Source organism: Durio zibethinus, chromosome 12 (assembly GCF_047325235.1).
Source record: "Durio zibethinus cultivar Kanyao isolate XHJ-2024 chromosome 12, ASM4732523v1, whole genome shotgun sequence".
In the NCBI taxonomy this organism is placed as follows: domain Eukaryota; kingdom Viridiplantae; phylum Streptophyta; class Magnoliopsida; order Malvales; family Malvaceae; genus Durio; species Durio zibethinus.
Genome location: NC_143173.1, coordinates 23,075,707 through 23,102,435, shown reverse-complemented (window position 1 = coordinate 23,102,435; position 26,729 = coordinate 23,075,707). Strand labels below are relative to the sequence as shown.

The following is a 26,729-nucleotide window of genomic DNA, read 5'->3' as shown; positions in this document are numbered from 1 at the left end:
ACTTCCTCCTACTTCTTTTTAATTTTCCCCTTTTGTTTCATTAATAGCAAATGGATGAAAAGAAAGAAGAAAAATAAAAGGGAGGGGCATAAAGAAATTAAACCAAATTCTGGCTAATTTTTCAATTCTTCATTATAGCATTTCTTAGATTTCAGATTTGAAAGAGGCAAGAGGGTGAGAGAAAAAGATGGATCTTCCTTTTCCTGGTTTTGCTTTAAAAGGTAGAGTACGATTGTGGCAAGTTATGAAAATGACATCTTCCAGTGTCAAAATCAATTTACACCACTTGATCACTACTTAGGGAACTACTTCCATCACAAGTGAAGGGAGGAAAAGCCTAATAATGATGGTCCCCTTTGATATTAATGTGTTCTAGTTGAGCATATTATATCATTGTTACCTTTGTGTAGGCATCTATTAGATTTGTAAGATAACCTTAATAAAGACTTTGATTGGAAAATTTTAACCAATTTTTATGATTTCGTTATTAATTCCCTTTACTATACACACAACCCTACATTGGAATTCTCTGTTGGGTCCAATAGGGAATAAAAAAAAAAAAAAAGATATTGAGCTGAAATTTTAATAAATGTAAGTGTTGACAAAACTGTCATAGGCTTTAACAGCTGGATTTCAATAGGTTTTTTTCGTTATCAAGAGATTTATGAGGTGAAATCTCTCTTATTAAGAGCAAGAATTCAATTTTAACTTGAATTCGCTTATTTTAACATCATCTTGCCGTTACAATTGAATATATATGTCTCACTCTCTCATTCATGCCTTTTTTTTTTAATCAAAGGAATAACGAAAAAGAAGAGGCTTCCATGGGAGTACTCAATGTTATTAAAAATATATAATATCCAAATAAACTCTCAAATTTTATTCTAAAATATAAAAAGTCCTCAATTTTTTATTACATGAAATTTTGGCTATAACCTTTTATTTTATTGTAATTAAACTCTTAACGGTATAAAATATTCAATTTTTTATTTAAAATTATTTTAATTAGATTATTTAATTTATAGAAAAATACCTAAATATTTAAGAGAATACTATTTCAAAAATTATACCAATTGGACATTATTCATCCAATTTTAAGATTTAATTAATATAATTATAATAAAATAAAATTTTATAATTTTAATTTTATGCAATAAAAGATCAAAGTTTGTTTATATTTTGAAGTAAAGTTCAAAAGTTTATTTGATTATTAAACATATTAAAAAACCTTCTATATTAACTAATCATATATTAAGATTGAAGGAAATGTTGATAAATCTATTAGTACCAAAACAAAAAGTTGATAAATCTATATAACCTATAATATATGTATTTATCTTGTCACATATTTGAATACATTTTTTCTCGTATTTAAATTCAAAGATTGATCACATACATCATGGGGATAAGAAATCTTTGCTAACATGATCCATGGAGGAGCTAGAAAAGATTATCCAGTAATGGCCCAAAAAAGTCATTAGGGCCTTGGAGAGTATGATTAATATCACATCCAATCTTAGCCCATGAACTACTTCAAAGAGGTGGCCCATTTGTGAAAAAAAAAGGTTTAATTGTTAATTAATCACTTAAATTTTTAGTCAATTTAGATTCTAAACTCAAAACCTAAAATAAAATTGGTGTGTTCCTATCATTTTAGACAAAATTCCTAGTGTTTTATAAGTGATCTTTAAAGATATAATTGAATGTTTCATAAAGTATGAGTAATTTATCAAAAGAACTCAATTAACAATTTTTTATGTAAGCTCCTTTTTTTTTTTGAATTTTTATTTCATACATTTTTTAAATTTTATAAGTAAAGTTAAAATATTAATTTGTGTCTTTTTTTAGTTATATTAATTCATTAATATTTTAATATATCTTAATAAAATATGTACCAATCTTTTATTTTTTTAATAAAATTTAAGAACTTTGTGGATTATGTATTAAATAATTTTCTCACTTTTTTTAAAATAAAATGAGAGCTAACCCTTTTTTTTTATATGAGATTTCACAATATCCGTAATCATTTTGGATTTTAACTATTTCGAAATCAAACCAGATTAAATCCTATAAAGAAAGCAAGCTCTTTCAACATTTATTTTTTTTATTTAAAAAATTCAAAACCAAAATCTTACTTAAAAAAAATCAAATTTCTTACCACTCAAACCAATAAACAGTAGTATAGCTAACCCTATTTTTTCCTCTAAAACACAACCTATTTCTAAATGGTTAGAATAATGATTTGGAAATAAGTTTGACATATTTGGGCTTCCTTGGCCCACGGACATTTGAATTGGACCGGGTCGCTTAAAAACTCCCAACACCCTCCCCCAACGGAAAAAAAAAATCCTTCCCTTTTCCACAATGCTCGCTCGTTTCCTCCCCACACCTTCCCATTTCCGTCTCCTAGCCCTTCTTTCCTCGAAACTCCTACTTCCCGCAACCCCTACCATTTCCTTCCTCAACCAACCAAAACAACAACGTCAACAATAGAAAAGATCAATCATTTTCCGATCCGTGGAAATTTTCCCAAGAAAGTGACGGAAGATTTGGCAATCTCTGATCCGATGAGTCCGGAAACCTCCCCTGAATGTATGGCGTTGACGAGTCTCTTGATCACTACGAACTGTAACAAATCTCTTGATCACTAAAAACAAAAGAGACAAAAACTTATTATTAAGCTTATTATTATCAAGTTAGTTCAATCAACCACTACAAACAGCACCTTACAAATCCAAAACCTTCAATCAAACCTGTACACTGGCTGCCTTATTCTTCCACAAAAACTTAAATGCTTTTTATTTCAATAATTCACACTTTTATAAAGAAACTGACCGATTGTAAATGATGACAATTAATTTGAGTTAACATAAAGAAATAATGTATTTGACTGATCCAAAAAGGAAAAAAGAAAAGCATGAATTCGAAGAAAACGATATAAATTCTACCATGGAATTTGGGTACATCAGCCTTCGGGATAATATACATAATTAGTCATCCAATTATATTGGTGTTTTTAAAATGGTTATGTAATTATTATTTTTTTAATTTAATCACTTTGAGTAAATTTTTTTTTATCACTTAAGTTTCATTTGGATCACCATTGATCTCAGTGCGACACGATTCATATCTTGAATCATCAGTGAAAGTTGTTTAAATCACTTGCTCCAACACGATTCAACTTTTTTTCATCGCACTGAAGTCTTCAATCGCCACTACTGCTTAAGGATCCAATGAAAAATCAACCACGCTATTGCATCCCTTCTTTCCTTTTATGCCTCTGCTATTTTTTGTTTTTTACCCTCCAATGTATAATGTAGAGATAAGATTACCCCTTGTCTTTTTTTGTTATTTGTATATTTTATTTAAAGTTTTTCATATAACATTATTATAATTATATAATAAATCATTTATATATTTCAATAAAATTTTTAAATTTTTAAATGTTAAATATATTAAAATGTATATAAAATAATTTATTATTATATTTTTAGATTAATGTTTTTAATGATTATTTTCTTTTCTAATAACAATTTACCTCACCGTTATCATTTTTTTGTATTTAAATATATATCATATTATTGATTTTAATCTTACAGTTACAATATTTAATTTCATCACTACAGTAATTAATCTCATTTTCATCATTATGTTAATGTAATAATGTCACATCAACGATAAGATGTGACATAACATTCTAATAACCAACATAAAATGATGTGATATTATCAAGTGATGCTTGATAATTAATGTAATAATACTCTGTTAGCACACAATTAAAATTAAATGATAAAAAATATTTATTCAAATTTATTTAATTACATTAAAAAATTTAATAATTAAGTAAACTTTAAAAATACAATCATGAGTAACTAATAATATATTTTACCCTAAAATTAATAATGAAGGCATACCAATATTTGTAGGTTTTGTTCTTTTAACAAAAATGGAACATCCCATTTGCAGATTAGTACTATTAATATTACTGCATTGATATCGGTGCAGATGTTTTTATGTCCAACCCAATCACTTTGTTTTTTTTTTTTATATATATATATAAAAAAATCACATTTTGAGAATTCAAAAAATTATTATAGGTGTTAAGATTGTAAACTAATTATTAAAAAGTCGGCTTTGGATGTCAGTTTAAGTATGAAAAATGCATTTCTTTTAATATTTCAATTAATTATCTTTTTTTTTTCTATTTTACTATTGCATACCAAAGATAATAAAAGATCAAACTTTACAAGAAATGACATATATATATATATAGATTAATTCAAATACCAAAATTCTATTTTAGATCTTTCTTTTATTCTCATTCACGTCGTTGCAATTAGATGCACTAGCAATTATCAAGCAACCCTTACCTTAATTTACCGCTATTTTTTTCAACCTTAAGCTATCATCTCTTCGTTTTTAAGGTTATCCCATCCAAATTTATATTTCCGTGGAGGAAATAAAAATGTATGTATGTGCTTTTATATATATATATATATATATATATATATATTAAAAGAGTCTCGTTTTCATTTTAGGGACATGAATTCAATAATAAAGTGAAGATATCAATTATTAATCAATGTTCACACAAAAAAATCTAAAAAATTATAATAAAAATTACATCTCATTAAGATTTTGAGATTAAAAAGCAAACTTATATATGATTATCATTGAGTCAGTTCAGGCACTAGCATAATTAAAATAATTCCGGATTAACTTAAGCAATAGTTAACATCATTAACAATTTTGTAGGAGTTTAATTTATCAAAACAAATCTTGAAGAGTGCAAATAAGAGAACTCTTTTTATAAATTAATATATAGTGGAAACTTAATTAATGGAAATAATAATTAATTAATCTACAATAATATTCTAGTAATTAATTCTACCACCTGCCATTCAGTTTGTACTAATGATTTGAAAATTAACTACTTCAATTAAATAATACAATTTCAATTAAGTGGGGACAAGATGGCGAGAGAGTAAAATACTTGAATAAGATTGTGTATTATTATTATAAGAACCAAATTATTGAATGGTAGAGAACCTTTATAGCTTTTTTCACTAGACAAAGAAGCTGTCGATCAACCACTCTTGTACAACTAAAGCCTCTATGTTTGTGTTGGCATGTCCCAAGCAAATTAAACTATTACGACCTACCCTCCATGTATCAACAATCAATAAATAAGAAATATTTATTTATTTTTTTGATAAAAGAGAATAGTTTGAATGAAAGAAAAAAGTTGTAAGTGTTAATATTTAAAATTTGAACATGTTGGATTCTGATTTTTAAAAGTAATTATATGATTTATGAATTAGTCAAGTTCAATTTTTAATTAAAAAAATATTTATTTTGTGATCCATATTATCTAATCTAACTCATGAATATAATTAAAAAAAAAAAAGAAACGCAAAACATTAACTTAAATAATAATATATTAGGTTAAATACATATTTGACCTTTAAACTTTTGAAATTTTTATTACATTACATTTAAAGAAATATAATTATTATATTAATACCTTGGACGTCATTAATTAAGATATAACATTAACATCCAATAAGATACAATCACGTGTCAAAAAATATAGTCAACATTACTTTATCATTCCCACATCAGTATAAAAAAGAAAATTTCTAAAAATTTTTTTAAAAAAATTTTAAAAAATTAAAAAATTTTGCAAAAAAATTAAAAAATATATAATTTTTTAAAATTTTTTAGAAATTTTAAACATTTTAAAAACTTCAAAAAAAAATTAAAAACTTAAAAAAATTCTAAACAATTCTAAAAAATTTTAAAAACATATGAAAAAATTCTAAAATATTTTAAAATTGTCTAAAATTTATAAAATAATTTAATTTCAAAAATTATAAAATATTCCAAAAATTTTTTAAAACTCTAAAAATTTTAAAAACTTTAAAAAATTCTAAGCAATTCCAAATTTTGTTTAAATCATGAAAAAAATTTCTAAACATATTTTAAAATTTTTCAAAATTTATAAAAAAATTTTAATTTCAATAAATTATAAAAAAATACTAAATTTTCTATAGGTTCTAAAATTTTTTAAAATTTTCAAATATTCAAAAAATTTCTTAAATTTTCTAAAATTTTTTTAAATTTTATAAAAATTAAAAATATAAATATTTTATAAATTATAAAATGTATCATAATTTGAAAATTTTTAAAATTCTAAAATTTTTTTTAAAATAACAAAATTAAAAAAATGTTATATTTTATAAAAATTAAACTTTATAAAATATAAAATTCTATAAATTTATAAATATTTTTTGAAAATTTGATTTTCCTTAATTATTTTTTAACTTTTTTAAAATTTTTTGGAATTTTCTAGAGTTTTTAGAATTTTTAAAAATTTTCAGAATTTTTTAAATTTTTAATTTTTTGAATTTTCTAAAGATTTTTTGAAATTATTTTAAAATTTTTAGAATTTTTTAAAATTTTTTATAATTTTTTTAAAAAAAATTTAGATTTTTTATTTAAATTTTAGATTTTTTATATTTTATACTAATTTTTTAAATTATTGTAGAATTCTTTGAATTTTTTTTAAATTATAATTTCTTAAAATTTTTTTAGAAATTTTTAATTTTTAATTTTTAAATTTTATTTGAAGTTTTTTGAATTTTTTCTGATTTTTTTCAGCTAACATAACAATAATGATGTATTGTTAACTGAATTTTTTTTATATGTATCAATATCTTATTAGATATTTATATTATATCAACAAAATTGATTAACAATATTAGTTGGAATACTAATGCAATAACAATTTGAATGTTCAAGTATCAATACGATAAAAAAATTCTTTAGGTATTAATGTGATAGAAATTTTAAAGTTTAGGGACAAAATATATATTTAACCCTAATATATTTTTATTTTAAACTATCCTTCATTAACTCATTCTTATAAATATTGAGAAAATGACAAAAATCACTTGAACGTGGCAAGTTTTCATTGCTATGAAAAAATTAATTGTGATCAATGCAATTAACCAACAACCTTTTTTTCTTTTGTTTTTCTAGGATTAAAAAAAAAGGTGTCGTAAAGCAAAAATATTATTATTATTATTATTATTATTATGCAATATTATTACACATCCTTTACTATTATGATGATGATGATTATAATGAATAGACCACATTAATTGAGGACCAATGCCACTTGCTTAAGGAAAAAAAAGGTAAAATATATAGTTTTATTTATTTCATCTTAATTCCACTTCGATTCGAAGATGCAAAGTGTTCATCATGCTCCAAACTCCTACCTTTACGTCCAAAAACTACAAAAACTTTTGGCAAGTGCTGCCATTTTACGTTAATACAATTCATATGGTTTTTTAATTGTTTCCTAATAAGCGAAAGCAACACAAATGCTAGGCTATGTACAATGGAAGTGATTTCGTGGTAGATATTCTTTAGGTACATATGATCTAATTACCTAATAATAAGATGTAACTTTAATCAGTCAAGTCTAATTGATTTATTATTAGGCTGAAGCTTATTTGTAATTTATTAATTCCTTTGAACTTGCTCCATAAGATTGATTAGACATGATAAAATGAAGAGTTGATGAGTATTAATTATTATACTTTATTTTTCAGTACTAAAAGATTTATTATTTGAGCTAATTAAAAGTTTGTAACATTAATTTTTGTAATTATCCACTATGATCTTAATTTTTCTCATAAAATACACTTCCCTATTCGCTTTTGTTATTCCTTCAGCTTGTGCTTCCATTTTGGGTAACTCAAATTATAAGTTTAAATTACCACCAGTATTTCTTTATTTTACTATTGTACCATTTTATTTATAAAAAGAAGGTGAAAGTTAATGGCTTGGGCATAAATAATACAGGACCCATACTTTGGAAAATGTCGCATGGTACACTAGTAACTATAGGAGAGCTCATGCAAATCACTTGCCAAATTCTAAAATATTATCATTGTTTTTTTAAACATGTTCCTTCTCCTAAATTGCAAATTATAGAGAATGAACCCGCTTTATCAAAATCTATATTCATACTTTTTTATCAGTGACGGATCTAGAATTATTTTCAAAAGCATTCTTTGTATTGAGTGTTTGTTGGTTGTAGATTGTAATTACGTATCGAGCAATGATAGTAGGTAAAGTGATTAAGGAATTAAAAAATATGTTTAAAAAAATTTAAATGTGTTTAAAAAAATATTTTTTATTTTTAAAAATTATATGTATATATATATATATATACATTTTTTTTTAATGAAAATACTTTTCACGACGTGTAATTGAATCGTGAAGTTTTTGATGTGGAGTTCACATTTTTATAATTTTGTGCTTAATGCTTGGTATTAACGGTTTTAAGAAGTTGTTGGCTAGATTGATGGCTAAATTATGTCATAGTTTTTTTGTACTATGTTTGGATATAAAATTTTATCCATATATTATAATTCATATAAATTTATTTATTATACTATTTTGATTTGATATTTTTTATTTAATTATTAATTTTTTAAAAATATTTGACGTTATTATTTACTTGATGACGTTAATGCAATTTTGTTAACATGACATTGATTTTGTTGATATAATAATTTGAATGAATGAAATCAAATATTAAACTATGCAAATAATCTTGTATTCATATAAAATTTAAAATTTAATCATTTTATTATAATTTTATAAAAATCTCGTTTTTATGTAAGTTAAATTTAATAATATTAGTTCAATTATTAATAATTTTGTTTACTTTTTGTATTAAAATCAAATTTTTATTAAAAAATCAATATTTGGAATTTTTTAGAAAATTTTCATATTTTTTAAAACTTAAATTTAATATTTTTTAAAAATATTTTATTTTTCTAAAAGTTATATTTTTTGAATTTTTTAAAATCAGATTATATTTTTTAAAAATTTAATATTTCAAAAATTTTAGAAAATTTATATATTTTAAAAAATTAAATTTACCTTTTTGATATTTTGTTTTATTAAAATAAAATTCATTTTTTGCACTTTTTTATTTTTTAAACTTAACATTTATTTAATCAAAATATTTAATTTTTCGTTTTTAATATTTTTGAATTAAAAAATTCTATAGTTTTTAAATTTTTACTTTTTTTCAAAATTTTCTATATTTTTAATATTTAAATAAATAAATGATTATAATAAAGAAGATGCATGTCATTAGAATTTGTATTGTTTTTGTATATAATATATTTGAGGTAAAAGAGAATAAAAATTTGAAGTAAAATAAAGCAATAGGGAATATGAAGAGTTTTTTTATTATAGTTTATTCTTCATTTAATAACATAAAAAACGTGTAATTTTTTTTAATTTATAAATACTTTTTAAAATATAAAAAATATAAAATATAAAATAATATAAAAAACCTAAAAATTAAAAATACATAGAAAATTTGATAAAAATTATATAAAAATATAAAAATATAAAAAATAAAATTTTTTTCTAAAAAATAAAATCAAGTTTTATAAAATTAAAAAAAAATAAGATTTTTAAAAAATTAAAATATTTTTAAAATATTGAATTTAAAGTTTTAAAATCTGAAATTTTTTTAAAAATTTTAAAAATTGGTTTTCTGTTAAATAATTAAAATATTATTTTAAAAAAGTAAAAAGGTATGCTTGTTATTAGTAATTGAATTAATATTATTAAATTTAACTTGTATGAGAATGAGTTTTTAAAAAAATTATATTAGAATAACTAAAATTTAAATTTTGTGCAAATACATTAACTATTTGTATAATTTAATAACTGATTTCATCAATTTAAATTATCACGTCAATAAAATTAATATTACATTAATAAAGTCAACATTTATTTCATCAAATCAACCAACGACCATATTAATATTTTGAATGTAAAAGAATTAAGAAAATTATTGATTGAATTAAGATGATCAAATTTAATCTTTGGTTCATAAATAGGATAAAGATTGTAAGGAAGTGATAATCACATGATATTTTGTTAATTTATGTACTCTGGTATTAGTACATAGTAAAAAGTTTTCAATCTAACATAAATGCAATATGTATTTTTTCATTTATACAAACTTTACTTTCAATAAACGCCATATATCATATTTCAAACACCGCTATAATATATGATTCATACAAATATAAAATTGAATTAACCCATATGTATATAGCTAAAAGAATAATTTAATCATTGTTATATAGTTTAACTCTAATATAAATAAATGCTCGAATTTATATAGCTTCCCTCTAATTTGATAAAAAAAACAATTATTTATTCATTAAACTTTGTAAAGTTATATAATTAATATTTTATATAATAAAGGTCTCTCAAAATTGAGAAAATGATTATAAATATATTAAAATTTTTAGTTTCCAATTTATTGAATATTATTTAAAAAAATAGTTATATAAATTAATTGAATTAAGTTTTAAATTAATTATATAATCAATGTTAGTATTAAACGATTGAAAAAAAAAAAAAAAGGAAAAGGTGGTCCTATTATGAATTATCTTGTCCATTATATTCTATAAAAACTAACACATATATTAACATTTGTAATTGGCTTTTTATAAGTGCCTACAAAACCTAAAATAAATAGAAAATTAATTATAGTTTCTCATTAAAAAAGTAATTATAAATAATTAATAATACTATTTATATTCAAGAGATTTATCATAAATTTGGATTTTAAAATTATAATTTAAAATTTACAAGGATTTTTATTTTAGTTCGTTAGATTTTTAATAAATAATGCTATATGTTAAAATTGTTAATTTAATATTGAGAGAGAAAAATAAATATATGCTATATTTAAATATATTTTTTATTTTTAAAATTATCAAATTTAAATTTTAATTATAAAAAAAAATCTTGTACCTTATCAAAAATTCACTTGAGTAATGATTACATAAAAAATAATAAATATGTCTTATTTTTAATAATAGATACCTCTTTATTCAAAAAGCAAATTTATTATTTTTTTGAAAAAAAATGTTCAACTACCTTAAGAATAATGGAGAGTACGAGTGACCAAATATTCAACTGGAGTTCATGTCAAACAAAATACTCTGAGTTACTTTTTGAATTTTGACTTTTAAATTTCATTAAAACCATGTTTGTATTTTTAATGTTATCATTACTAAATTGAAAAAAATATATTACTAACATTTTCTTTTCAGCAAAAATTTGTCTTATTTCGAAGTTTTTTTACTTAACCATAATAATTAAAAAATAAATTTTAAAATATAATGTTATTAATCTTATTTCTCAGTTTATAGTAATTTTTGCGTTGTTCTTATTTACGAGTCTTTTGCGCATGAAAAAGTTTATTGTCTAGTTGGATTTGAAAATTTTAATATGTAAATAGCAACTAAGCAGTTTGCTTTTTTTTTTTTTTTTTTGAAAAAAACTTCTGGAAGAGAGAGACATTGTTATTTTTTAAAATTTTTTTTATACAAATTAATAAAAAGATTTAAGAGATGACATGGCTATAATCGCTGTGAATTGGGAAACAATAAGAACATTATACTTTAGAAGATAAGTTTTTAAATTAAAAGTCAATCGTTGCGTTGGCAAAAAGCTAAGTAAATAATGCTAGATTCAGACACGTGTATCACCGCTAAAACTGGGCCCCACTCTCACTTGCCTCATTCTCACGTGACTCCGGTGATCGTGTCGGCTACACTCTTTACTCATTTTTCGCGCTAAAAAATAAAAAATAAAAAAAAGAATTCAAACATCCAGCAAAAATTAAACCACCCACTTAATTTTCTTTTTGTTTAATATATATTTTTTTTGTTGGACGATTGAAAAATGCCGCTTGCCTTTGGGCTTTGATGAAAGGCATCGCTTCCAAGGCAAGCAAAAAAGCTACCCTTCCCATCAGAGAGGAACAAATAAAAAAAAAAAAAAAAAAAAAAAAAAAAGGGAAAAAGAGCATTTCTCTGTCTCTTTCTTTTGCTCTTTCTACTGATGAATGATGGTATGTTTTTTCTTGTAGTCCGGTAATAAAATGACTCTTTTAATCTTTTCTTTTCTCTCATTTCTTTTTGCTCTCTCTAACTGTTAGATCTGTAGATTCTAATTTCTCTATTAGTTCGAAGAAGATCTTCAAAATTCTCAGTTTTTATTATCCACATTCCACATTGCTTCTCTGATTCTGCCAAGGTAAGCTTTGTTTTGTTACTAAACGCACCAAATTTCAGAAAAAAAAAAGAATAAAGTTCTAGTGACATTTTGTTTGGATGGAAGAGGTGAAGTTTTGAGTGGAAAAAAAGATTTTAGTTGTTTTACTTTCCTGCATTTTTTTTCTTTTTTTTTAATTGTCACTTTTTTTTGGTGTTTGATTTGTGAGAAAATTGAGGATATAAAAGGAAGTTAGTTTTCTTTTCTCTTTCTTTATTTTCTTTTTGCCTTGTAAAAAGTCAACTTAATTTGTCAACGAAATTCGCTGGGAAAGTAGATTTTTTTTTCAACAATTTGATTACTTAAAATGAAACTCAAGACTTTTAAAATTGCCTCAAATTTTTTATTTCTGGAAGTCAATTTTGTTAAAACGTACCTATTTCAAGAACTAATTTCTACCTTTTTTGTTTTCTAATTTCGAGTTGGTTTTCTCATTGATTTTTTTTTCCAGTGTGTAGAAGCGAGTATTTTTTGGTAAGGTGAAAATGTCCTCTAGAAGAGGATCGAAATCGAAGAAATTAGGTTCAACCAACTCAAAAGCTGTAAATTCGCCTTCTTCTTCGACAACTTCATCAACCAAACACTTTGTAGAAACATCTATTGATGGCCAGAGCTCACCGGCATCTTCATCAGCTCGAAGCAAGCCACAGTATTTTTACTTTGAGAATGTTCATGCCAACCGATCCAAAGAAAATGTCACTGTGACCGTTAGATTCCGGCCTCTCAGGTACATTATTTGGTTTTGGCTCTCGTTGTGTATTTGGTTTCATTTATTTCTGTTTGATGAAGGCTTATAAATTTTTTATTGGTGTTGGCGAGATGTAGTCCGAGGGAAATTCGTCAAGGCGAGGAGATTGCTTGGTATGCAGATGGGGAGACTATTTTGAGAAATGAACATAATCCGTCGATAGCATATGCATATGGTTAGTTTTGTAGACTTTATCAACCAACTGTTTTCCTTCTAAAGAGAATTTGAATGATCATGTAATTTGATACAATTGATTGAAGAAACCTTTAGGATTGAAGAAACCTTTAGGTTTTAATCAGAGTTAGGTTTACTAGACACCGACTAACGGAAACTTAGAATAAAAATATGTTGTGGAATTCCAGTGTGAAGGGCTGGATATATTTGAAGTCGAACTACATTTTTATAACATTGGCATTAGTTTTTAGTTTTAGGGCTAATGTCAGCTTTTGAGTATTCTTTTTTTTTCAGAAACATTTTTCCCCTGGAAGTTTATATGTGAGTTTGAAATTTTTTTGTTGAGTACATTTCTTTTTTTGTCATTTTTTATCATGTACATAAACTTTTTTATGTTCTGATTTAGGTTTTATGTGTATGTGTGAAATAGCACTGTGATACTATCTGAAGTTTGAGAAGTATTTTCCATTTATGTTCTAAATAAATTTAAGAACAATTTACTTTTCTCTGTTGTTTTCATTTGAGGCATCTGGTTCATTGACATAAAGTATATATTATCCAGTGTGCCTTTTTTGTTTTTCGGGTCTAAATTTTTTAAGCATTCTACATCTCACTTAATTGATCTGTTGTTTCTTATACTTCTAGATCGAGTGTTTGGCCCTACAACTACTACACGCCATGTGTATGATGTTGCTGCTCAGCATGTTGTCAATGGGGCCATGGAAGGCATCAATGGTATATTATGAAGATCCCTCAGCAAAAATTAGCTCTTTCATAATTCACAGATTGCTTTAATTCTACCCTTATCCAATGAAATACAGTGTTCTTGTTTTCTTAATTGCTCTTTTACTCTTCTAGATAGTAATAAAGGGGATTCGTTACTTTTGAATAATCATTGGTGGCCAAAAGAAAGTAATGAACTAGTTATTGGGGACTGAGATTATTCCATGACCATCTATTAAACTAATGTTAAGGCTATTCTGGAACTTAATGGTTTTGTTATTTCCATGCAACATGGCCTGATAGCGTTATGAATGCTTGCATGTACTTACCCATGAGAAAATAGACCAGGCAAGGCTGTTGCTGGCTTTGGACCTGCATAGTTTTGGTTTTATGTCAGTTTTTGGTCACTCTTTTGGAATCTATAACAGGATGCAAGGATATTACCAAGGATTCCTAGTTCCTACTAAGGGCAAGAATCAATCTGGTGACTTTGGTTTATAAGTTCGTTTGAGTAGGCTTTCAGAGTATAAGAGGTTTTCAGAGTGCTTTTGCACATTGTCATTTGTTTGTGACTGCTATTTATCATGTTCACAACAATGGACTGAGACCTAATTGTTAATTGATCCTATTTCAGCAGTCTACCTCGTAATTCCTATGTATAAGGACCATTTTAACCTAGGAGAACTCCATTTGATATTTCTGGAACCAAAAGATTTGTTACCAAGGTATCCTAAGCTTCCTTGATAACTACCGTTTCAGGCAAGAAGCCACCTTGCCTTCTCTGAATAGAAGTTCTCACAGTTTTGCATCAGAAGTTGATGGATTGTTACTGAAAGTTCGGGCATTTAATTTATATTTTCTCAAAGCATTTTTTGTTTTTATATCTTATAGTTTTAAATTTTGTTCACAGGCACCATTTTTGCTTATGGTGTGACAAGTAGTGGGAAGACTCATACAATGCATGTAAGACTAAATAATTTTCTACTTCTTTTCCTTATCTTTGTTTGTATGTTGTGCATTGCTGGATGGTGTCTCCTATTTTAATTTCATCTAAAGTTGTAGTTTGATGGTATGTTGGTTTTTCATTTGCATTATCAAGACCAAACATTCGATTTGTTTTGCTGTTAAACATTAGTGAAGAATTAGTTTATTAATTACTCTAATCTTATCAGATTGGGATGTAGAGAATTGGATTAATTATAATTTGTTATTGGATATAGGAGCAAGAAGGGGTCGTGGATTGGTTATTTAAGTCAAATCTATTTAATTCTGCACCTTCCTCTTGTGATGTGCTAAGAAGTAGCAGTAATTTTTTTTTATCTAAAACAGTAATATCCTGCTCTTCGTCTACCAGTAACCTGTAAATTTGATTTGCTTCCACATTTGAGCCCAGCTACTTTTTATTTCTATCTTTGCAAGTTCTATTTTCTGAGAAGCCTGTTACATGGTTCATTCTGAAGGGTTGTGGACTTTTTATTTAATCTTATACGTGAGTGCAACGAGCAATGAAATTTCTGTGCCCTTTAAGTCAAATCTATTTAATTCTGTATAGTCCTCTTGTGACATGCTTAGAACTAGCAGTAATTTTTTAACCAAAGCAGCAATCTCCCGCTCTTTGTCTACCAGCACCTTATAAATTTGATTTGCTTCAACATTTGAGTCTAGCTACTCATTATTTCTATCTTTGCAAATTTTATTGTTGCAGAAGTTTGTTACCATGGTTCATTCTGAACTATTAATGGAAAATATTGTATGTTGGCCTTGAGTGCCCATATAAATATATATATATATATATATGTAAATATATATCCTTTGCTAAAAAGCAAAGGATAATGGTTATGTCATATTAAGGGGTATGGTTTATTACCTTGCATCATCATATCTATCATATATCTCTGCAAATCTAGATTTTCATAGGCAAATGCTCATGTTTTTTTGTGAAGTACATGCAAAATCTTAAAACTTCAAGAATGTATTTTTTTCTCAAAAACTGTGCAATTTCTACATGCAACATTGTGACACATGGTATGATTTGGTGTGGGATTACTGTTTCATGTAAGGAAAAGGCAACCTATGTGTATGCATTTTAAAGTACAAGTGGAATGCTTAATTTCATCTTAATTGCTGAGATGGCAGGGTGATCAGAGGTCCCCTGGAATTATACCACTGGCGGTGAAGGATGCTTTTAGTATTATTCAGGAGGTAATATATGGGATGCTGACATTTTTATTTTCTATTTCTTGTACTTTTTATGGACAGTAATGAGCCATTTTTGCTGTAGACACCAAATCGGGAGTTTCTTCTTCGTGTTTCATATCTGGAGATCTATAATGAGGTGAGCTTCTTCTATCTTTACCTAAATATTAGCCTATTATTCTTCTCTCTATCTTGACAACCCTCCTTTTCTCTAGAAAGCTTAGTTAAACTACTTCAAATCTGCTTTTGCTTTTATACGACATCACTATTCTTCAAGGTTTTTTATCATTTCAGGTTGTTAATGACTTATTAAATCCAGCAGGACAAAATTTGAGAATTAGAGAAGACGCTCAGGTACTTGTTTATCAGTTATGATCCTTGTTTGATATGCTGCTATCTTTGTCATTTCAAACATTTCTACTTTTGAAATTATGTCTGCTATTTCCCATCTCCTTTAATTCTTCTTCTATGGTTAGGTAATGCTTCATTATCGACTTAGATTGACTTCAGTGAATGTGGAAATTATGTTTATCGGACGTGTTGAGCTTTCGGCATGAACATCATGTTTTATCATCCAAATATAGTTTATGACTAGTTAATTTCAGCTTAATATCACATGTTTTAGAATGATTGTGTAGCAGGTATACATCTGTAAAGTTGCTTACCGGTTCTTTGTTGTGGCCAGGTGTGTGTCTGTGTGTGTGCACTAGGGAATATGCTGTTTACCTTGTCTTTAATTCTGCATATGTTTTATTTTTTTTGCTATTCTCTCAGCATCTAATCTTGTTTCTTCTATTAGTTGTTATTGTTTCTTACGTGTTTGGAAGTGTGTTATTTATCTCTTACTTGGTTTATGCTGGTAGGGAACCTTTGTTGAAGGTATAAAGGAAGAAGTTGTACTATCCCCTGCTCATGCCCTCTCTCTTATAGCGGCTGGGGAAGGTAAAACATGCTGGCTTATTTTGCTGTATCCCGAGATGAGTTATCCAAATTAGAGCTGGAACATTGTGTAGACAGCTTCTGGAACCCGAGCTTCAGATTATTTATGTTACCAAAACAATATTATATATCTAAATTGAAGTTGGATAAAATGACTATCAAGTTTACAGACACAAAAGAGGGAGTTTATGCACATGAATTTGTTGACGTAGATGTGTGTTTGTGTATGGCTGTCCTCTTCATTGCATGCCTTGTCCAAGATGTGTTTCTTATTTGGGCCAATGTCCATTTCCTTATGCTAGCAGTAATGAACTTTTTTTTTTACTATGTGATTATATTTCATTCTTTTAAAACAGAACACAGACATGTTGGATCAACAAACTTCAATTTACTCAGCAGCAGGAGCCATACAATATTTACACTGGTATACTCACTATTAATCTGCATCTATTAGAAGTTCCTTGTTCCCCTTTTTAGTTTTTCCACTGAAGTAAAAAAAAAAAAGAAAAAGAAAAAGATGTTTGCTGATACTAATTTAAGTGGTATTAGCAATCGGTTTAGCTAACATTTTGTGAGAAATAATATTGATTCCCTGTTTTGAAGTGTGGATTTGCTGTTACATGTCAAATGTGTTAATCATATTTGCTATAGTTCTGATTTCAAATGGTGTATTTGATAAATTGATGGCCAATATATTCACTGCCACAACTGATTATTTCTTGTGATCCCTTTGTCTATAGACAATAGAGAGCAGCCCATGTGGTGAAAACATTGAAGGCGAAGCAGTAAATCTGTCTCAGCTGGTAAATACTACAGCCTTAGTCGTGGGATAAATTTCAGTTACTTTTTGGTTACTTCGTTATGTTTTCAATTTTGTCTTATTTTTATTTATTATTTTATTTATAGATGTTTATACTCCTCTTATTTGGAAGGAACTAACGATTTTAGTGGCTATTTATTCCACTGTTGATGAAAGTATTTTAACTTTTCCATATTTTACTTATACATGCAGAACCTCATCGATCTGGCAGGTTCTGAAAGCTCGAAGGTTGAAACAACTGGTGTTAGACGAAAAGAAGGATCTTATATCAACAAAAGCTTGCTAACTCTAGGAACTGTGAGCCCAAGTTTACTGTTTTTATTCAAGTCATGGCGGAAATTGAGCTGTTTTTGGTTTGCATTGCTTTCTTTCTCTTTAATCTCTAAGTCAATAGTTGATTATATATATTCCACCATTTTTGTTTTGTGTGAGAGCACCATGCATGGTATACACTTGGTTACTTGATTTAAATTCTATGGTAACTTAAACAAGCATTTGGAGAGTATATATGTAACTGCATCAGAGTAGAGCTTTAAACTGACTTTCAATTTAATATTTATTCTCAGCATGGTTCCCCCCCTTCTAAAATATTGTTAAAATTGAAAAGGAGACACCAAAATGGTTTTCCCTAATTTATTAGTGTAGATGTTGGTTACAACTAGTATAATGGTTGCATGATCTTAATTTTCTTCTTTCAAAATATGCTTGCTGAGATATCAGTTTCTTAGATTGTTAAGACAAAGTCTGTAACAACCACATACTTCAACCTCGTACATGGATAAACTCATGCCTGTGTCAAGTACTTTTCATTTTGTTCTGTGGTGCTATATGATGTATAGACCAGTAAGTAAAATGCAAAGAGAAAATTTTACATGACTGGGCTAAATTTATGTTCATTGTTTTGCATTTCTGAATTTTTGTATTGGACAAGGGTGGCTCTGAGATGTCTTCTTTAACATTTTGTGGCGTGTTAATTGCATAAGATATTTTAAAGCACATAATAATACTCTGTTCTTATAACTGCTGACATTTACTGTGTGTTGGAATCTGACGACATGGGCATACCATTTAACTGTATCTAATGGTTTCGTAAAATTCTCTCTCTCTAAATAAATAATAATGTTGGCATTTACTTGATCTTTGTTGAACAATAGCAATTTCCTTTTGGTCCTATGCATATTTATGGATACTATTATACATGTCTTTTGAATGGGATAAGCTTTGTGCTTACTGTATGACTTTTTGATTTTTGTAGGTCATATCTAAATTAACAGATGGGAGAGCCACTCATATACCATATAGGGATTCTAAACTGACCAGGCTGCTTCAGTCTTCATTAAGTGGTCATGGGCGTGTATCTGTAAGCATCATTGGATACCTTTGTTGAAAAACTCATCATATATCTAGGTTAACAGAAAGACATTAGAAAAATGTAAACTTGGCACCATATTCCTCTCTGAAAAAGTAATACTTGCTTATAGGTCTTGTGTTTATTTGTTTTTCTTTTCTGTCCAAAATTTCAGCTCATTTGCACTGTCACTCCTTCATCAAGTAACACAGAAGAGACACACAATACACTGAAATTTGCCCACCGTGCCAAACACATTGAAATCCAAGCAGCACAGAACAAGGTATGCATGAATCTCTTATTTGTATTTACTTAATATATGCATAGATATGTCTGTTGCGTGCGTGCACATGTGTCTGTATGCTATAGGTGTATGTGTTGACGTGCAGACCATGTGCAAATGTATGTGTGCGCACTTGCACACGCACAAATATATTTATTGGAATAATTTTTTTTTCAATTTTTGTTATTTACTCTGTCAAAATGCAGATCATTGATGAAAAATCACTTATCAAAAAATACCAAAATGAGATACGCTGTTTGAAGGAAGAGTTAGAACAATTGAAGCGGGGTATTGTAACAATTCCTCAACTAAAAGATATTGGAGAAGATGATATTGTACTCCTAAAGCAGAAGGTACTTTTCTGCTGTGTTGACTACAAAAGCTAATGTTTTAATGTTTAATTGTGCTTTGATCTAATTGTGAATCTAGACCATGGGGACATTTTGCTACTTCATAAATTCCATTGTAGACCATGATATCACTATTGTCTTTGTAACTAGGTAGGCAGTAGTACAAAATGCTGACTACTTTTTGTAGTGTATGCTTAACGTTTTAACATATTTTAGAAGTGCTATGTCTTGCTTAACTGTTAGGGGTTTTTATTTTTTATTTTTTTTTAATTTGTGGGATATGTGGGTTGTGGAGTTATGTTTTGTCAATAATAATATGGGTTGTCCTGCTCATTTTGATATTGTGGATGGTTTTGTCTAGCAAAATATTATTCAAGGCTTAGCAGCCGGAGACTGTTCTTAGCATATCATCACTGAAGCATGTGGGTAGTATAGGATTCCCTATTTGTGCAATCTTTTTCTCAATAATCAGTAATTTTGATTTAGCCAATTTACTTTTGTCCTTTTAAGCAGTTCTGAGGGTACAAAAAGTAATACGTTTGACCCTTAGATGGGTCAACCTCACTCTTTATGTATTTTCTAGTTAGTCTGTGGAAACATTTTTACTTCTGGTTACCATGTGCAAAGTACTGACAAAGTTTACCTGATTTCCTCATCAAACTGATAGCAGGTGTGGGCAAAGTAAATTAAAGAATGTTTTCTACACTATATGGTTTATCTTCAGCTGGCTTTCCTACGATTTCAATAAAATAAACATTTGCTTGTTGCCGTACATTTTGAACCTCTTTCTTGGCTGTCAATTTGTGGTTATTCTATTAAAACAGCCTTTGTAGTTCATGATTTGGTGGCCTTAGAGTAGAGACTCGGGAAGAAGAGGATACCAACTCTAGGTGCTTATGGTAGGAAGAGAAAATAACAACTTCCCAAATGGGGGGAAAAACTCCTTTTTTTTTTTTTTTTTTGATTGCTGACATTCCCATCCTCTCAATCTTTTGATACTGCATTCCAAGATGATGAGTTGAGATTGGATGCTGATGTGAAATCATAGGGGAAGACAACTTCAAGAAAATTTATCTCTAGCAAAATTCTCAATGATGCTATCTTATGGGATCCTGTCATGTTAACTTGGATTGATCTAGATTAGATTTCAACTCAAAAACATATGATAGTGTGCATGCTATACTCTTGGTATAAGCAGTGAACCTAAGGGGCAAGCACAGATGTCATGTGAAATGTTTCTTTTTCTTGTCCTGTATCACCTTTTTAAAATAAAGTAATATTATGGTTTTTATTCTTCATTTTCATGTCTCATTTTAATCACTTGGTGTCAGGTTAATTGAGTTTGATTTAAATAGTTCTTGAATTGTAGCATCTAATTTTATCTCAAATGGGAAAAGAGGGATGAATCACTTGACTTTGAAAATTCCTTTCTTGTGATCTGTAAAGCTAGAAGATGGTCAAGTCAAGCTGCAATCAAGATTGGAGCAGGAAGAAGAAGCAAAAGCGGCTTTATTGAGCAGAATACAGCGATTGACAAAATTGATTCTTGTCTCCACAAAAGCTTCGCAATCATCAAGATTACCCCAACGCCCTGGTCCAAGGAGGAGACATTCATTTGGAGAAGAAGAGGTATCATGGTTGATCTTATTTACTTCATATACTCATTGCTCGTGTTTTACCAGATGACTGGAGTTATTTTTGCACACTAAGACTTCCACTTTCTTTAATCTGATTGTCTCTAATTTTAGTTACTTGTATCTTATGCACAGCTTGCGTACCTACCACATAGAAGGCGGGATTTGATCCTGGATGATGAGAATGTTGAGTTATATGTTTCCCTTGAAGGGAACACTGAAACTGGAGATGATACACTTAAAGAGGAGAAAAAGACCCGAAAGAATGGCTTGCTAAACTGGCTTAAGCTCCGAGTATGTTTGTTGTGGACTTTTAGTACTCTGTTTTGTTTTCATGAAGTCCTTGCTTATTGTTTTATAACGAGAACATCAGCTTTGGGGTTAGTCTTGATAAAGTAGGAAAAATTCATTAGTGATGGAATTCCTTTCACCATCTGATCTTACATTCATTTCAGCAACTTAGCACACTAAAACAAATAATCTAAAAGAGGCTTACTTTTGTAATGGTAAAAGTTGGCGTTTGATTCATTAATTTGGAGTGCTTGTAAGTGGTTGCTCACCTATTATTATGGAAGATTTGCTCTAAACTGCAATAAGTTATCAACATGTTGGTGTCAGTTACATGAATAGTTCTTAATGAAGCATGTATGGATGTAGTAGCTTATATTATATCATGATTTTTGTCCAGAAACGTGATAGTGGTATGGGGACATTGACAAGTGCCAGTGATAGATCAGGTGGAATTAAATCTAATAGTACACCTTCAACCCCTCAAGCAGAAAGCAATAACTTTCATGCAGAATCTAGGCTTTCCCGGTCCTTACTTACTGTAAGTTCTCCACCCATGGATCTTCTATCAGATGCTAGACAGAATGGAGAAGTTCCAGAGGACAATTACCTTGGACAAGAGACACCTTTGGTATGCAAATGTATTTTTTTCTTTTTTATGTGCAACAGTTTTTATTTCTTTTTCTATTCTACATAATAGTCTTCAATTCATTTCTTTCATGCTCTGAGTTAAACGTTTCAAATGTATTATGGCATACTCACTGTCAAGAATGTTGGCTAACCATAGTGAAATTTAGAATTTGCTATGGCCTTATTTATTTATTTATTTTTATGTTGAGGATTATATTATGTGTAGTTCCGTAAGTAGATTTTGATGCCTTTTGCTCCAGACTAGCATAAAAACAATTGATCAGATAGATCTACTAAGGGAGCAGCAGAAGATTCTGTCCGGAGAGGTAGCACTTCATTCAAGTGCTTTTAAGCGATTGTCAGAGGAGGCTGCAAGAAACCCCCAGAATAAACAAATTCAAGTAAAATTCTCCCTTATACCATCCTTGTTGTTTGCTTTATAGTCTTCCTAAAGACTGAATTTTGGTATCCTTTTTGTATTTAAGGTTGAGACGAAAAAGTTGAGTGATGAAATCAGGGGGAAGAATGAACAAATTGCTCTGCTAGAAAAGCAAATTGCAGATTCCATCATGGTTTCACACAACAAGATGGACAAATCAGAAATATCACAAGTAAGTTCAGGTTGTATTGTTATTCCATTGGCCATTTGATTCTTCCTGCAACTCCATCTTTATGCTCATTTTTTTTTTCTAATAATGCTACAGTCTATTGCTGAATTGGTGGCGCAACTAAATGAGAAGTCCTTTGAACTTGAGGTAACCAGTTTTCTGTATATATTCAACCAAGAATGTGTCTAATGAGTCTTTGCATTATATACTAAGGCAGTTTAGGTACTCAAGTTAAATCAGTAGGCAGTTTAGGTACTCAAGTTAAATCAGGTTATATGATGTCTTTCTAGTAACCGAACTTGTGGACTTGGTTCATTACTATGAGCTCCTGCATAGTATGGTACAGGAGTCTATAGAAATTGAACTGCAATGATGTAGTCAAAGGAAGCAAAGAATGCTATAAAACTTTCCTCAGCCTTTCTCCAGTTGTCCCTTTGATTTTTCTGATTTTCTCTTATGAGTTTATTAAAAACACTGTTTCCAGGTTAAAGCTGCAGACAATCGAATAATCCAAGAGCAGCTCAATCAGAAGGTAGATATACCTACTCAATATATGTATAAATACATTTGTCCCTTTCTCATGCCTTGCCTCACAACTAGCATCCCAGTCTGGGAGCCAGTTCTGACTTGAACCTCTTTTATCAGATTTGTGAATGTGAAGGGTTGCAAGAAACCGTTGCCTCCTTAAAGCTGCAGCTATCTGATGCACTAGAATCACAAAATGTGAGTCCTGTAGCCATTTATTCTCATCAATTTGCTGAAATGAAAGGCCTGCATAAGGACAAAGAAGTAGCGGCATCAAAAGATAGTAGTGAAGATTTACTTATAAAAGCACAGGTGCTTTTAAATAATTGATGCCTTCATTGCTCACGTGGTACTGTAATTGAGTGTGCCATTTTTTAAGGCCAAGTCATGCAATTGTATACTATGCACACTTGTCCCGATGCTCTACCCTGTTTTAGTAATTGAAATATGTCTAGATATTAATTACTTAGATTAAATTTTTTGAGTAACCAAAATGAAAACTGGAGAAAATCTCATAGTTCCTTGGGTAATGTGTATCCACCCTTTATAGTTATGTAGACAGTTTGTTGATATCATTCTCTTTTGTCTTTTTACAGAGAACTCTAGTATGGAAAGCGAAATAACTTATTATTTCTCTAAATTTGTAATTCATGCAATATAGCAACCCCCTTGTTCCATTCATAGATGATCCTGTGTGCATTTGTCTCAGGTTAAAGCCAGCTATCTCAAACATATAAGTTTATAGCATGCTTATTACTATGTAAGGCCTTCATGTTTTTATTCCCAGTTTATTCATTACGGCAATATTAGTACGTGTCCTTAGCTTAGTGTAACATTTATTATGTGCTGATTTTTTAATGATTTCACTTTCATGAAAGTCAATATTAGAGCTAAATTCCTGATTTTGCTCTATCAGGTGACCGAGATTGAAGAACTGAAGCAGAAAGTTGTGGAACTAACTGAGTCAAAAGAACAGTTAGAACTGCAGAACCAGAAACTGGCAGAGGAGAGTTCTTATGCCAAAGGGCTAGCCTCAGCTGCTGCTGTGGAGCTTAAGGCATTGTCAGAAGAAGTTGCCAAACTAATGAATCATAACGAGAGACTAGCTGCAGAACTGGCAGCGGCAAAGAACTCGCCCACCCAACGTCGTACAAGTACACTATGGAATGGCCGAAGAGAGAGTCTGACCAAACGAAATGAGCCAGTTGGATCCGCCTCAGGTCTCAAGAGAGAACTGGCTATAAGTAAAGAGAGAGAGCTTTCATATGAAGCTGCTCTATTAGAGAAGGATCATCGAGAGGCCGAGCTTCAAAGAAGGGTTGAAGAATCTAAGCAAAGAGAAGCTTACCTGGAAAACGAACTTGCAAACATGTGGGTTCTTGTTGCCAAATTAAAAAAATCCAAGGGAGTTGATACTGTTGTTTTGGAATCAACATAAGGGAAACGATGAGGTGAGTTTGAAGTGAACCAGGAATGATGGTTCAAGGGCTCAATTATCCTGTAATAACAATTCGGCTTGGGTTTAGTATTGGTTTGGGAGAGTAGCGTCTAGAGAATGTTGTTGTGCATTGCAAGTGAGGGGCCATTGTGTATTCCATGAGTTTTTCTTTTTCCATTGATTCTTCAAAATTTTTGTATCCATATGGGTTCTTTTTCTTTCCCTCTTCCTTTTTCCCTTTTTTTTTTTACATTGCGGCATTGTATATGAAAATCTTCACGTGTACAATTTAAAGTAAGGGATGATATCTTGTTTGGTCCCTCTTGAATTATTACACTTTTTCTAAGGCGGTATCTAAACAAATTTTTAATTAAAGTATTTAAATTATATTTTTGTGTATTAAGTTGTTCCGATCTTTAATATCATTAAAATAATGTTGACATAACATTTAAATGTTAAATGTTGACGTGAATAACATAAAATTATTTTTAAAAAATAAAAAAATTTTAAAATATAATTTTTAACAAAAATGTTTTATTATTATTATTTTTTAAAAATGACATGACAGACGTATCATTGTCACAAGGTATTCATGTCAGCGTTTAATTATTATGTCAGCATCATGTCAGCATTGTTTTAACAGTATTAAAAGATTGAAACGATTTAATATGCAAAATTAAAGTTTAGATACTGAGTAAAAGTTTTTTTAATTTAGGTATTATATTAGAAAAATTACAATAATTTGGGAGTTAGATGAGGTATTATCCCTTAAAGTAACGAAGGTGTCTAACGTGTAGTCTCGTTTTTCATCAGTTTTATTTGCTGGATAGTAGGGTTTCTTGGATCTTGTCCCATCCCTTTAGCTGGTCATATAATTACTGCTTAGTGGGAACAAGAGATCTTCAAATCTTAAGATTTTTAAATTCAAAGTTTATTGTGTGTGGGTTTGGTTTAATTTTATATTGAATTTGTCTAATTATTTAATGATTTTGGATGTAATACCTGAAGGTCTGGACTTGAAGTAGTTATCTGTTCTTTTCTTCGTCTTTTTACCGGTGGCTGTTGAGATAGCAAATAGAAACTGGACTAGCTATAGCCTATAGGTTTAAGATCCATGAGATTTAATTTTGCAGTACAAAAAGACAAATTCGTAAATTTTCTACGGGGAAAATGTGGTAAGAAATCGTGGAAAAATTGAAATTTATGAATCACTTGTATTTTTATATCAATCGATTTATGATTTTTACTTATTTAGTTATTACTGCTTTAGATTGATTAATCTAATCCGTAAAAATATTATTTAATTTGAGTGAAGTATGTGCATATTTTCTGATAGTAGTGGTCGATTCAATCCTTTAATAAGAAGGAACAGATGAAGACTGTAAAATTGTATATGGTCATGAATTCTCATAGGACGAAGACAATTATCATTTAAAGCTCCCATTTAATTTAAAGCTTAAAATTTGAGTCCATCTTTTCTGAAGAACACCTACTACAATTCATTCTTGTTCTCTTGGCCGTTCCTTGTCGTTTCAAACTTCAAACAGTTGATTCATCTCCAATGCTATCAGTTGCTTACAGCAGGGGGGCCGAAAATGATAAATGCATTCCTCACACCAATCTATGACTCCGAATCCTGGAACATCCTCACTCAATGGCAATGAATCTCCTGCTTTTTAACATTCATAAACTGCTTGGTTGGGGTATCAGGCCATCCCAATTATAACCATCAAATGGCAATCTCTGCAGGGTGATTATCCGCTTTGTGTTTCCCACTAATTCCTTGAAAGCGTTTACCCCTTAATTCCCTGCCAAGGCTTCCTCTGATATTGCAGTCAATGGCTGAATGCA

At 28.8% G+C, this 26,729-nt stretch overlaps 1 protein-coding gene across 9 annotated transcripts; it reads left to right on the top strand.

Annotated features, from left to right (window-relative positions):
* Positions 1-11,786: 11,786 nt before the first annotated feature.
* On the top strand, positions 11,787-25,253 carry LOC111296933 (kinesin-like protein KIN-7K, chloroplastic). Of its 9 annotated transcripts, none has more exons than XM_089741255.1 (25): positions 11,803-11,971; positions 12,059-12,156; positions 12,626-12,901; positions 13,000-13,097; positions 13,742-13,831; positions 14,730-14,782; positions 15,956-16,021; positions 16,101-16,154; positions 16,310-16,369; positions 16,879-16,957; positions 17,311-17,378; positions 17,695-17,757; positions 17,967-18,071; positions 19,030-19,134; positions 19,298-19,405; positions 19,612-19,758; positions 21,202-21,384; positions 21,525-21,683; positions 22,078-22,308; positions 22,568-22,708; positions 22,793-22,918; positions 23,012-23,062; positions 23,400-23,447; positions 23,561-23,638; positions 24,357-25,253. In XM_089741255.1, exons 3-25 carry the CDS (start codon positions 12,660-12,662, stop codon positions 24,876-24,878), a joined length of 2,877 nt encoding a protein of 958 aa, XP_089597381.1. In that variant the 5' UTR covers positions 11,803-11,971; positions 12,059-12,156; positions 12,626-12,659; the 3' UTR covers positions 24,879-25,253. The 9 variants fall into 9 exon arrangements, with proteins under 9 accessions (XP_089597380.1, XP_089597381.1, XP_089597384.1 ...); XM_022891424.2 differs by having other exon boundaries at positions 11,808-11,971; positions 23,561-23,752; XM_089741259.1 differs by adding an exon at positions 24,150-24,200 and having other exon boundaries at positions 11,916-12,156; positions 23,561-23,752.
* Positions 25,254-26,729: the final 1,476 nt, after the last annotated feature.

Excerpts from the sequence above, each read along its gene's own strand:
- LOC111296933 (XM_089741254.1), top strand. The coding sequence starts at position 12,660 with ATGTCCTCTAGAAGAGGATCGAAATCGAAGAAATTAGGTTCAACCAAC. Across the intron at positions 21,385-21,524 it reads ATTCATTTGGAGAAGAAGAG|CTTGCGTACCTACCACATAG; the intron begins GTATCATGGTTG and ends TCTTATGCACAG. Across the intron at positions 23,448-23,560 it reads AAGAGCAGCTCAATCAGAAG|ATTTGTGAATGTGAAGGGTT; the intron begins GTAGATATACCT and ends CTCTTTTATCAG.